Source organism: Nesoenas mayeri (assembly GCF_963082525.1).
Source record: "Nesoenas mayeri genome assembly, chromosome: 3".
Lineage (NCBI taxonomy): Eukaryota > Metazoa > Chordata > Aves > Columbiformes > Columbidae > Nesoenas > Nesoenas mayeri.
In genome coordinates this window covers 94,201,977-94,216,261 of record NC_137544.1, presented here as the reverse complement: position 1 = coordinate 94,216,261, position 14,285 = coordinate 94,201,977, and the positions used below count along the sequence as shown (strand labels likewise).

Sequence of the window (14,285 nt, the reverse complement as noted above, 5' to 3'; positions counted from 1 at the left end):
AGTTTTAAACACAGAGAATCTGCAGAGAACAGAGATGTTACAAATGTCTCTGCTGGGAAAATGCTTTGCAGCTAGGATGGACTTTGCACCTTACCAGGTGTTAAAGAAACCAACCACACAACCAACAGCCACCTGAGTTGTTTCTGCGCTTGTTTGCCATAGGATTAAGATTAGCTAGTTCATTTTTCTTACAGTGCAAAGCATGTAATTATTACTTAGGTTGAAACACTGGGACAGGCTACTTATTCTTCACTTGTACAATAATAGGCATGTTGAGGCCTCTGATTTATGACTGAGGCTTGTAGGCATGGTAAATAATGGACCAGTAATGTGATATTAGAGCTTGAGTCAGCATACTTCAAAGTTCATTACAACTTCCTCTTGGACAGTCTTTGCTGCAGGTGACTGAGAGTGAATACAATTTGAGAAAATTTGAGGTTCTGGTTGTAAATCCCCATCTCTCCCAGAAGCTCACAGACAATGTAGGTTCAAAAGTATGACGTGATGGTTCACTTCCAAAACTTCAGGTATTTTTGTTCATCAGGCAGTGTGAAAACAAGAGCACTAAAAACCAATTATTTTTTCCACCTGCAAACCACGCTTTTAGTTTAATTTCTCTTCAAGAGCATGACTACACTAGAGTGTAAATCTCTAGATATACCTGGGATCCCTAAAAAGCCATTCAGCATTTCTCTGACTTATACCATTCACAGACATCATATACAAGGTAGGGTATTTACTTAAAGTTACCTAAAGCTACTTAAGTTCCTTTAGTACAAATATTGATATCTGAATGACTGGCAAATTGTTTCTAGTTCAAAATAAGGGGTTTTTTTTCTTTCTTTTTTTTTTTTTTTTTTTTAATAATGCAAGTGCTTATGATTCACAGACCTGGTATGAAAGAATAAAAAAGGACAAGTGCATAGATTAAAGATGTTTTAAATGAAAGGGATATGTCTTTTGCTTGGAATCCATTTAGGTGATTTTTAAAATAGTTATTTACTTAGTTTCTTATTCCTTTCTTTAGACTTTTTTTGTTTGAATGAAAAAGTATATATTTCTAGCTCTGCACATTCACAGTCCTCCTGCTGTGACACCGCCCATGCAACAAACAGAACTGTAGGCAAAAGGGCAGAAACAGTATGGATATTACTACAGTTTTAAGTCATTATAGATTACACAAACAGCGGTAAACTCTCTTTGGTCAGTTGTATCCAGTTATTATCTAAACATCTTTTCTAATCTGGCTAAAGTTACTGCTGCAACTTGCCTTCTTGGACTTTCGAATTCTGTATGACCACAGGACAAAGTTTAGTCCTGCTCCCACTAGAATACAAAATAAAATACTAATTTATTTGAAGATGGTCTCATGAGGCAATAAAAGCCAGGCAGAGATGTGTACAATGTAGAGGGGTTAGTGTTAAGGTGTTAAGGAAATTGACTTTTTTTTCCAGCTTCCCACACGCTTGCCAAGAAACCTCTTCTTTGTCTTTTTGCTTTCAGTGCTTACAAAGGAATTAATGTTCTGCTTGCCAGAACTGATTAAAAAAAAAATCTTCTTTTGATTTGTATTGTTACAGAACTCTGAGATTTTAAAACTTAAGGTGATAGGAGTATGCTATACATAAGTAGATAACATGCATTTAAAGACATTTCAACAGGTTCCTTGTTTAGCTAAATCAAATGTTAAATGGTACCTCTGCTTATGTGTGTGCATAGATAAATAGATGTGTGGCTGAAATTGCTACAAAAGTGCCAGGATGAATCTCCTAAAGCATCAGGAAAGTAAAATATTGTATTGTATTGACATGATAAAATAGTTTGTATTACATATCCTAATAGATTAGCCAACAGTTTATACTTCACCTGAGCCCATCCATTTCAGTCTTTAATCTTGCCCTCTCAATCACAAGACCCACAGTGTCTGCATATCTCTGAGGAGAATGAGGTATCCTAGCAGGCAGGAGGAACATCTGTTCAAAAAAATGGGAAAGCATCAGTGTCAGGAAATTCTTTGGGTTGTTCATCCTCTGCCCCCCAACCTGCAAAATCCTCTGCTCATTGCCCGACTTTTTCCCTGCTCCTTGTTTATCCCGTTTTGCTCCTTTGCAGCTGCACCCACTTTGGTACCAATAGGCGAGCAGATGCTGTTTCGTGCGTTCTCAGTGAATAGTGACAATTGATTCTGCAATCAGCATTGCCTTTATGGCAGTCAGGTGCTCTCTTCCTGGTTTGATCTTCATTGCATCACACAGTCTAAATGAAAATCTAATAAGTTACTCATCTGGAATTTATAAATTTACTGCAATTTCTGAATAGCAGAAATGGAAATAAAAGTTTGTTGTCGACTCAAGATGTCTAAACTAATCATCCACATGTATCCCTCCAAAACAGTGAGCACCTGTGATTGCATGATGAGGAGTGTTATTCTCTCCAGAAATAATAAAAAAATATGAGGGGCTACTTACTCATGCAAGTGACAAAGTGAATAAACATTTGGTTTGGAGAAGTCTATTACTGAAGTTTGAGAACAAACATTTTTTTGGCAGCTATCTGACTATGTAGGAAGGTGGTAAGCCTGTGCTATTCTTCAGTGCTACGGATTTCCTAGCCAAGTTTGGGCAAGTCATTGCAATTTCTTTGTCTACAAAGCAGAGCTAATGACAGTGCCCCACCATGTCTACTCAGTAAGGATAGTGTGCTCCTCTTCATTAATGCTTCTGGTACATGCTGAGATCTCAGATGGATGTACTCCAGTGTGAAATGTATTACCAGATTCTCACCATCTATAGGTTTGAAAACATAGATCTGTTGATTGAAAATGTTGTAATACTTTTGATGATATCAAGCTATTGGGTATAACATGTTTTCCATTATAAGGCTGGCCCCACTAGATGTAATAACGCTTTCAAAGACTGAGTGCAGTTCAAGTATGTGACAATAATAATGAGTGGCAGCTGTAGCACATTTAATAACTTGCCAGAACACCAAGTAAAGTATCTAGTCACACTGTCATTGAGAGCATTGAAATCCATGCTTTATCAAGTCCACTACTACTACACTATACCACTATACTATACTACTATCTATACTATACATAGTGTATATATATATACACTATACTAAGGGAGGTTTAGATTGCGTATTAGGAAAAATTTCTTCATGGAAGGGTTTGTCAAGCACTGGAACAGGCTGCCCAGGGAGGTGGTTGAGTCACCATCCCTGGAGGTGTTTAAACAACTTATAGATGAGCTTCTTAGGGATATGGTTTAGTGCTAGTATTAGGTTAATGGTTGGACTCAATGATCTTGAGGGTCTCTTCCAACCCAAATGATCCTACAGTTCTATAAGGAATAACAACTGAGTGCAGCTGGATAATTTTATCCATAAATTGCTCTTTTAAAACTGTTCTCATATTGTGAAGGGTAGCTGTGAGGACTAAAGAAAAAGGCTGAGCATAACTGAATCTCTTAACTTTCCAAGTTCTAGGCAGTTTGCTTAATGGTGTGTTTGGGTGGGTAAGCAGTATGTACTTGACAGTGTGCAAACAAACAACTGGTTCCCTGGAATTCACATGGCAAATTCCATGTTATTAACTCCTCTGATATTCCTTACTATCTAAAAGGGCATCTCAAATGCCCCCAGAGATTTTTCCCTGATACAGAAAGCATGAAACGTTGAACGGAGTGTATTGCAATATGTTTTTAATTACAGGGAACTTGCTGTATTCAAGATTTTTTTTTTTAATCCTCATGCCATCTCTACATAGCAGAGATAAATTGATCTTTAAATACTTCATAAAATATTCATTTAACATACCTATGTACAACAATAACACAATAACAACCCTGTTTTTACCTCCCCTTCTCGGATGACAATGTCTTTTCGTTTCCCATTTTCAATGATCTTCAAACACACATCTCCTTTAATCTGGTAAAAAAGCTGCAGGAATAGAAAAATAACATTTACGAAACCACTCCAAAACATTCTGTACTTCCTATTCTGTATAATAAAGGGTATATAAACAAATACATTCCATCTGTAATTGCAAATATTTGCAGATTTTTTTCCTAACAATAAATAACAGACTTTTTGAAAATGTAACTGAATATCTATTATTTCCCTTATTTTACATACATTTGACAATCTATCTAAGAGGTCCATAACTGCTTGTAGAGCTATTGTGTGCATCTGGTGGAATTCCACTGAGCTGTGTCTACTCCTGGGGATTAGGGGTCGGACATTGTGGTTGTTCATTTCAGTTGAGTTTTCAGGTCAGAAGTGGCAGGGTCTTCACTATTACATTCAGTCCAATCAGATGTCACTTTTCCAAATAAGTTCCAAATATGCATGCATAGGTTTTCGAGTGTGGTTTGTTTTTGGTTTTTTTTTTTCATTTTTATTAATGGAGTTTCTCATACGGGAATAATGGCTCATTTGGTAACTGTTCTGCTTGATTTCTGTGAATACTTTCGAAGCCCAGCAACAGCTGCTCCTCTTCCTACTGTGTCTGTTAAAGGATTACACTCGAAGCATATATAAGGACAGAACCGCTGAACCCATAATTCTGACTTCAGTGACCTTTCCACAGCTCTGTTTTCAGAGCAGCTTCGTGGAGGCTCTGCGGTGCTCAGTCCTGGCCTCATGTTTTGTGGCAGAACTGTGCTATGGTCTCTAAGTAGGGATCTCTTTGACCTGGAACAATGGGCACATTTTTCCTCATTTTATATAATACAAAGAAACAACACTTCAAAAAAATTAACTTTTCTGCCACTCTCTGCCAAGATTTTACATACTTTTCATGTTCTGTTTGCCATACCTAGAAACCAAGCAGATTAATTCATATAACTGCTAGTGCAGCTGAAACTGTCTGAAACCTTGATTAGAAGTTAGAACTATAATGAAAATAACATTAGTTATATTAATTCACTACAATTTTCGCAAAAAATGGGAAATAAATACGGAAAAGAAGAAACCAGCAAAGTATATAAACCCCCTGAACTTGATATTTTCCAACATCAGAAAAACTTAATCAGTTCCTTGAATCAGGGTTATTTACAAAATAGTTTTGAAATACTGATCGATACATGTACCTAAGGATTCAATAAATGCCTTTATGAACATAAGAAAGAATAAATATACTGCAAAGGGAATTAAACAGTAGAGAGACCTGAAGATGTGCTGGAAAGGGGCTCAAGTTGACAGCTCTTACATGAGTGAAAAGGTCACCCTGTGCCAGGGATGTCAAGATGGATAAATTATAACTCTTGCCTAGATAGCCACAGTGCCAGGTTGCTTATTCTCCCTGCACTCCCTTTCCCCATGTTCTTTTCTTGTCATTTTCTTCGGTGTTACTGAATGACTGTATAAAATGCTTTAGTAGCGCTCATTACAGAACACATGGGGCAAGGCCAATTGCTTGTTGTACAGCATGAAGTCATTTGAGTGAGGAAATGATCCCTCCTTCATCTCAGAAAAGACTCATCTAAGACTTTAAGATCCTAATGGATTATCAAACAGGCCATTGGTAATACGGCACTGGCAATGCTGAGATTGAAAAATCCTTTCTTGAAACGTTGAGCTTTGGAGTGTTATCTTCCCTATAGCTACTGAGGGAGCTATTACTGACCACATGCACAGAACATGTAGGTGAGGGAAAGGATAACAGACGTAGAGTTTTATTCTGCTTGTGACCGTGAATCAAATGGCTAAGGAAACTTTCTGGTAAAGAAAGACTGGAGAGGGGAAAGGGGCCATCCAGTTCAGTAGCTGAGCATCACAGTCATGAGGAAAGATTCTGAACACTACATCTCGAATTAAAAGAATCACTTTGCAATGGGAAAGGAGGAATGAGGTGGACTACGCATTGTCAAGAAAAATATTTTTCTGACTGAATTTAAATAGTGCCTTTCACTGTAAATTGTGGTCTAGTCTTCAAATTTCTTTTAAAAAATGTCTGAGTGCTTCAGTCATCCATAAATCATCTGATGTAACTGTGATTAATACAAGTGGCAGTAATTACTGAATCTACTGCTGTGCTTATATTGTACTCTGAACTTTTATCAAGAAAACTGTCAACTGTTTAATATCTCAGTGATTTACAGTTCTTGCCCATTTCACAGGACAGTTTGGCAATATCATGTTGTACTGTCTTTTTGCTAGAATGTTATTTTTTCTAAATGCTGATAGAGATTTGCCTTCTGGGCAGATCTAACCTTTTCATAAGTATCTCCTGGAAAAATAAAGGCTTGAGTAAGGAAGTACTGATGTGTGTGGATGCATGCACACGTGTATATGTATGTATATACCAAATATGTATGCAAATATAGATAGAAAGTCAGTAGAGTTCAGGCTACCTCAAAATATAAGATTTCCCCATTGATTCGTTTTTACTAGGATAATCTGGTATCCATTCTCTACAGTAGTACTGAAAACTGAAAAAATATGTAACATTTTTATTCTATTAGGATCTTATTAACGGCAAAGTCTCTTCTTACATGTAATATATATATGGTAGCCTTGCAGAAAGCCTAGATTTGTACATTACTACTGCATAACAGGCCAAAATCAGGCACAGATTCATCTTTCTGGTTGAAGAATGTGGCTCAAGGAAGAAACAAAGGTTGTTCCCCCGTCTTTTTACCCCTTTCATTGCTAAATGTGCTTATTTGGATTTTTTTATTATTTTTATACCAGCTTCTTTTTTTCCTTTCATTTTTCTAGACTTTTGCCTTTCATTTAGCTTTACTGCTTACTATGTGGCATGTTCTCATTCAGATGACACTAAAAATTCCTCTTATTAATTCTCACATTACCTCTAGAAATTATGAGCCACCTAGAAGTCATTCTTTACCTTAAACATAACATTTTTTCATAACATTGTTCGGTATGATAATTAAAACTGCAGTTAGGCTTATGAAAACTAAACTGAAAGCCCCTTGAGAGTTTGGTTTTTGACTCATTTAATTTTTCATAAAATCTCTTTTTCTGTAGGAGAACTACATCCTTGTTCCTTCGTCTGTTTCATGCTTCTTGATCATGCATCGAACTTGATAGTATTGTGTGAAGCTGCAGTGAAAGACAGCATGACCAATCGTTGTCAAGTCTGTACAGGGGTATTTCACTCAATTATGCAAACTTATAAAATAAATTATGCAGGTACTTGTGGAGATGCAGAGATGTGGGAGATCACTGTTCCCTTCAATGGAAGCATCACTGAAGCTGCTTGTCTTGGTAGGAATTCATTTGAATAGAGCAGTAGAAAGTATGGGTATCTTTAAAAAGAGCACTATCATCCTCACCATATTAATGTCGTGACAACTGTATTGCTTCTTCACCCAGGAGTGTGTATCCTATTAGAGAACAAAGTACATAGTAGGGGAAGAAGGCAGTATTTCTAATTGGTTTGCATAGGCCAATTATAAAACAAGTCTATTTTACGTACAGCAATATATGTAATTTAATTTAGATCCACTTTTGATATCAAATTCTGCCTAGATGTAGGAGCCCAGAAATCTGTGATGGCTTTTGTGGCTGAGAACTTATTCACAGACCTCTAAAGAGACCTGCAATTTGCAGTGTACTTTGAGTACTGTCTGCTTCTGAAAGTGGAATTTGGGATTGCTCAGCCACTTCTGGGATTGGGCTCTGATGTGGCATATCCTGGCTTGTATGGCTAGTCAGATTGCTAAGTACTAAATTTGGAAAGCAAATCCAATTTTAATGTGGGAGTAAAGCCTAGGTTTTCTCCAGACTTCAGTGGTGACTGATCTATTTGAGCACAGAACAACTTTTTCCCTCTCTCCTCACAAGGAGTTTTAGCCATTAGAAGTCTAGAAGGCACACAAATGAGGAAGAAAGTAAAAACTATGTTGTGGGATTTTCCCTCCCTTTGCTTATTTACATGTCATCTCTGAAACCTAAGTACTAGCCATGACTCATCCCAACAATTTTCTGCAACAAACTTATGTCTGAAGACACAATCTCTATCTGATGCAAAAGGATCATCACTCTCATTAGTTTGTAATAGCTTTGTTTCTTATTAAAATATTCAAAGAGTTTTCATCAGATAAATGTGTGGGGTTTTTAATGTAAATAAGAAAAAATGCTCCTATTGCTTTGCTGCAACTCATAGTCTCAGTTTTGTTTGGGAGATAAGCACTGCAATACCACCTACTGGAATGCTTACCTGGCCCCTCTTCCCGCTCTGCCTTATGCATCCAGTAGACCCACTCATTGCAGGGGGAGAACTGAGCTGCTGGGGAAGAGCTGCTGACTAGAGAGCAGCATATGCTAGAAGAAGGTGTCAGGCTTCATTTAAGCAGGTAATTTGTCAGAAACTGGAGCCAAGTCTTGTGATGGTGAGGGTAACAGAACACTGGAACAGGCTGCCCAGGGGGGCTGTGGAGTCCCCTTCTCTGGAGATATTCAAACCCTGCCTGGACACATTCCTGTGTAACCTCATCTGGGTGTTCCTGCTCCAGCAGGGGGATTGGACTAGATGATCTTTTGAGGTCCCTTCCAATCCCTCACATTCTGTGATTCTGTGATTCTGTGATGTCAGGGAGGGGAAAAGATAAATCAAAACTCAGGTTAGAAAACTCAAATGAACTGTGGCAGGAGGGACTCAAATCTGTACTATGTTTCAGAGCAAGACATCACTGTATCTCAGTCAGAAGGTGTAAATATGCTAGAAGCTAAGAGATTGGCCAAGATGATAAAAGTAGAGGGAATTTCTGTTCTGAGAGTCCCCTTTAGGACTGCAGTGTAAGGGCTCTGATCTGTGGGGCTGCATCAGTACTTATGTGGCTGCACCCACAGGAAACAACAGAGATGCTGAGTGCAGAAACTCAGGGTAAAATACACACAGCACAATGAGATGCAGGGCTTTTAAAACTAATCAGAATATTGTGCCAATGCAAATGTGTTGCAGGTGGTAGATGAAAGGCTGATTTTAATTTCTCTGCATGGAACTGCACAGTTTTATGTAGACTGAACATCAGAATATAAACTGTTAAGAAATCAAAGTCAGCTAGTTGAAATACATTGTGTTTAAGTGGTGGACTGAACCAGGTAACACTTATTTCTTTGGAAGTTGTATGATGAACCTACAAGATAAGATGAGAAGTGAATGTATGTCTACACGAATTGTAGACATTAGTCCACATAATCCAGAGTTCTCTAGACAAATAAGATACATTTGAATAGTGATTCATATGAAAACCTCACAAAACTAGCTATATAGCACAAAACACTTTCTTTTTAGTGCATATTTAGAAAGATTTGTCTGTATAGCTATATTAGGCGCGTTCTCACAGTAGGTTTTTTGACAACAGAAAATGCATTTCCAAAAGCAATTCAGTTTCATTTTTAGAGTGGGTCTAATTTAGAGGCAGAGAATGTTCAAGGAGATGTTTTACTCTATTTATGTTCTGATGGAGAAGGGAGCAAGGAAGAACTTAATATTGTAACTAGGAAAAAGAATGAATATGATGTAGTGAGAAAGTCAAGCCAAAGAATGTGAACGTTTTATCTCTTGTAAGGTGCAGCTTGATTTGTCTCCTTGTAAAACCTGTCTAATGGAAAACAATTCTCAGGCATGAGGCAGTACTTCCATGCAGAAGAATGGCAAATAAATAGCACACAGAAAATTAAGAAAGATATGAAGTAGTGCAGAGAAATCTAAGAAGGAAGAAAATGTTGAGTTACATATTTAGGAAACTCCTGCTTGTTGAGAGGAGGAAAAAAAACGTGCTAGACCAGCTGTCGTTTTAGCATAAATGACTGTTTAGGAGACGATCCTAAAAGGCTTTGAAGAGAGTCCAAAACAAGCCTCTGTTTTTTCTCATAATTAGCCAGTCAGAACTGATCTTCCCGGTACACCTGCACATTAACAAGATGCTGTTCTCACCAGCCGGGAACAGCAAGAGGATGCTCCTGTGCCCTCATCGCTCTCATCTCTGCGTGTGAACCCCTCGCTGCTGAGAACTGCAGCGTGACAAGTGCAAGTTGTGTCACAGGGCACAGTGAGCTCTGTGGTAACAGGCATAAAATAATGAGTGAACAGATATAAACAATCCTAAATTTAACTTTGTTCTCTAAACCAGCATGTCTTCGCTATAATACTAGTGGAATATCATCAGCTAAATTTGCATAAATGATTTCTGGGTTTTTGCAATTGTGATTTCTCCTTTTAACAGTATGTCTATATAGTTTGTCTTCCAAATTATCACTCAGAACTATAAATGACCTTTTGCCTGCCAAAATAATGAGCTGAACATGGTTTTGCAGTTGGGATTATTATGATTATTATTATTACTAAAATCCTAAATCTAATTTAGGAAAATGCCCTTTTACTAAGATACTCTCTGCCTCACAATTCTTCACTAGTGAAAAACATGGGTCTAAATTAGATCACAGGAAAGTGCAATTGTGTCTGGTAAAAGCTATGGTAAAACGCAACTTATGACTATATTGTACCTCCCTAAAAGTGGAAAAAATTGGCCCATATTTTAAACTGAGGATGTAGGTGATAGCACTTCTGATGTGCATATTGTCAGTTTTCCCATCTGATAGGAATTTTATGTTTCTATGTTGCTGGGAAATTGTGGGAAATTTGCTATGTAAATGGGGATGTATTGATACCTAAAAAATATTATATCCAGTTGAATTATCAATAATTTACTATACTGTTGCATATTGACATAGATTATGCTTTCATAGATATGGCTAACTTTTTATACTGTTGGAAAGTCATGTAATGGGTTTAGGCTTATTAAAAGTAGGTCACAGTCTTTTCAAACATGTGCATATCTTGGAGAGAAAAAAAATGGAAGTAAACGATATTCATCTGACTTTCATTTTAAGGGAAGAGAAGAGGAGATAAATTTCAAAAATTAAACAGGACAGGATGGATCAAGGATGAGTGGGTCAGAAGTGCAGGCAGAGAGAAGACCATAAAGAAAACCAACTAACCAACAAGGAGAAAAACAACAACAAAAATACAAGAATGACAAAAACAAACCAATATATTTAGTATTGTAGTAAAGGCTATTGTACCAGTTAAATTACGACTAGTTTTTTTGTGTGTTCAACTCTTAGTTTAGAGCTCCAACAAATTCTTCAAAGCAAGAAAACAAATTGATTGGATATAACCAAAAACGTTAAGTTACAGATAAAAATTTTTGGAATCCTTAACTTCCACAGATACCTTCACCCACCTTCATTTTATGCTTTGCAAAGCCTTAATGTTGTTGATCTTGATAACAAAATTCACTCACTCTTTGTTAATGTTATGCATTAACAATGCCATAAGAGCCGTGTCTAGATGAGATGTCCACCTTAGGGCTTTCTGGGCAGTCACACTACAGACGTGATCGCTCCTTTCCCAGGGATGTAACAATGTTGACAAAACCATGCTTTGTTTTCCTCAGCTAAGTACCTCTGGAATGTCCTTGTAAATATATGATGGATGTTGAATTCTGCTTAGCAACAATCACTTCACACACGCTGCCCTGAGACCTGGCTTGCCTCATTCCTGTCAGGCATTGGAACGGTCTATGGAGACGCTTAGCCCTGGGTTTCCCAAAGGTACTTAAAACCCAGTGGCAAAATTTTATTGAAATTACACAAAATCAAATTACTCTGCTGAAAAGCAAGGCAAATTGTCTCCCATCCTGCAGTCCTTACTGCCAGGTCTCTACTGTCCCCTATCCTCTTAGGGTTCCTTCAGAGCCAGTTGTGGTACCTATGCCCTCATACAAGCAGGGGAGTCCTCGGGCCGAGAGGACAAGCCCATGAAAAAGGCAATAAACAAAGCAGATATAAATTGTTATAATTCTGATAGATTTTTACTCTTTCTCCCTATGTTCTGCATTTGGCACAATGGCTACTCACAACCCAAAGTGGTGGGATGGCTTGCTTTTGATTCAGAAGATGTGAAGAGATGGGTACTGATTTGAACAATATTTAGAGACTCTATTCTTTAACCAAACCTGAATGAAAGCTGAAAATGCTAGTATTTTTCCACAAAGACCAGAAAAACATAATTTCAAGCCAATCAAAATACATAATTTTTATTTTTGACTCTCAAAATACTTTGAATTATAGATTCATCTTTTGCGACAAAACAGCACTTCAAAAATATTGTTACCTTTCCAAAGTTTTGTTACAAAATGTTGAAATGAGACATTCTGATGTGTCAGAACACTTTCTCTAGTTTCCTGTTGGAAATGAATTACAGCAAAATAGATGTGATCTCATGTGTTTGTTTCAAAGGAAATGCACAGATGGTGTATGGTTCTGGTGAATGATTCTGTTTAAGTCTTTGAATAGATCTAATAAATACAACATCACTGAGCCTGGCATTGCTAATCTGTAGCTTCAAAACTAGTTGCTCTTTAATAATTATAGATCAATTAAATCAGCAAGATATAACCACCCTATAGGTTACCTCTTCTCCTTCTTCAATATGATAATCCTTCCTTTCATTTGGCCCTCCAACAAACATCACATTTAACTGATGGCGATGCCTAGAAAAGAAAGTGACATTTTAAAGCTACCTCCACTCACGATGTAAGTTTTTTTGGTTGGTTGATTTTTTTAATTCTTTGAGGACAGTGAGTCAATGAAACAATGCTGAGTGACAAGCAACAACCAGAACGAGAACTCAAAAGACCTTGGATGTATCTCTGCTCTGCCAGTGTCCTTCTGGGTGACCTGAGGCCTCCAGCTGTGAAAAGGGGACAATGATTGTTACCAGCTGTGGAGAAAGCTTTGAACTGCAAAGATAAAGGATGCTACATAAGAGACGGGAATGACAGGAAAATGTCTTTTCAACCCGAGCTGATCAGATCAGGATTCTGTAAAGGTAAAACACTTTTAAATATTAATAAAGGTAAAAACATACTTCCCCCCCGTCCCTCACATTGGTAGAATTACCAGAGATACTACTGGTAGGAATTATTAGCTAATTTCTCTCCTGTTTATACAATGGTTTTGTTGTGGTTGTGGCTAATTCAGAAAAGGAGCTTCAGGTCCTTTGTCTTAACTCTGCCCCTTCCAAGAGCCCCAGTGAGCACTTCTCTCAGCTGTCACAAAGAATAGATGTCACCCCAATTATCTACCAGTCCACTTAGACTAATGAGTAGGTAAGGTAGCAAGTTTTCATTTTCTAAAAAACCCCTATAAATCAGGTCTGTTAGCTGTGATTCAAAATTTGTCCTTAAGCTCTTTCTGAGGTGTTAACTGGGGGGTGTTGACCTCTGCTCTTCAGGGAGGAGATTCTGGGCAATCCCTGGGCTAAGAGGAGATCCTGGTAACACAGAATCACGTGGCTCTGTGTCAGCACTTCGTAAACCTTGACTGAAAGAAGCTATTCTGAATGGCTGAACATATCTATTTGATCTGCTACCCTTATCATATTTACTTGGAAAAGTATTTAAATGATAATGAATAACACAACAGGGACTTGTAAAGCAGAAATAACAAGTAACAGTGACAAATTAGTTGGTCGAATAAAAGTCTAAAGAATGAAATTAGATTACAATTCTTAAATTGGCTATTTTCACCATAGGAAGCTGCATATGTTATAGCACTTGGCTTCATGCCCGTATCCTAAAATAAGGAACTGAAATCAGAACTGGTTGTACCATGCAGATTTAATATTTGTTTTCAAGAACACACTGTAATACTTCTGCATTAATGAACACTTCTACTAAAGAAGGGCAAGAAGACTAAACCAGTAACAACACACCAAATAATTAATGAAAGAAATGAAAATCAACCCTAGAGAATAAAATAAGACACAATCTATGGGTATATAGTAGCCTACTGTTAAAATTAGTTAATTTTTAATAGAAACACATACAGTTTTGTTAATAGCTCAATACCTAAAAGTGAAAATATTGCCCTAAAAATCACTGTTGCTTAACTTTTTGTTTGGCAAGCCTACCGTTAATTCTGTTGCCCTATGGATTTAGCTGGGTTTTACATAATAAACAGACAACTATGGATTTAAGATTCCTATCATTAAGAATTATATAATGACACCATAAAAAATTTCCAGCTATGAAACAGAAGCAGGAACTCAAATAGGCTTGTTTGTCCATATCGCTAAATAAAGTTGTCTCATTAATATAGCTGCATTAAGTTAAGGAGAAAAATCACAAAGTAATTGGAGGGAAGACTGACAAAAGGCAGTTAAAGTATCACAAAAGTTTCCGGGGTATGAAAAATTTCTTGACTGAACTATTTTTAGAATGCAGTGCTAATCAATGGTCTATTAA

General features: G+C 37.3%; 1 protein-coding gene across 1 annotated transcript in view; it reads right to left on the bottom strand.

Moving 5' to 3' along the window:
* HAAO (3-hydroxyanthranilate 3,4-dioxygenase) overlaps positions 1-14,285 on the bottom strand; it is a gene marked incomplete at both ends in the record, with an annotated part of 34,731 nt that overhangs the window by 18,476 nt on the left and 1,970 nt on the right. Inside the window, 3 exons of the mRNA XM_080342119.1 lie at positions 1,867-1,973; positions 3,859-3,942; positions 12,452-12,530. Coding sequence (XP_080198245.1) covers positions 1,867-1,973; positions 3,859-3,942; positions 12,452-12,530 — 270 coding nt within the window. The remainder of the gene's footprint in view (positions 1-1,866; positions 1,974-3,858; positions 3,943-12,451; positions 12,531-14,285) is intronic.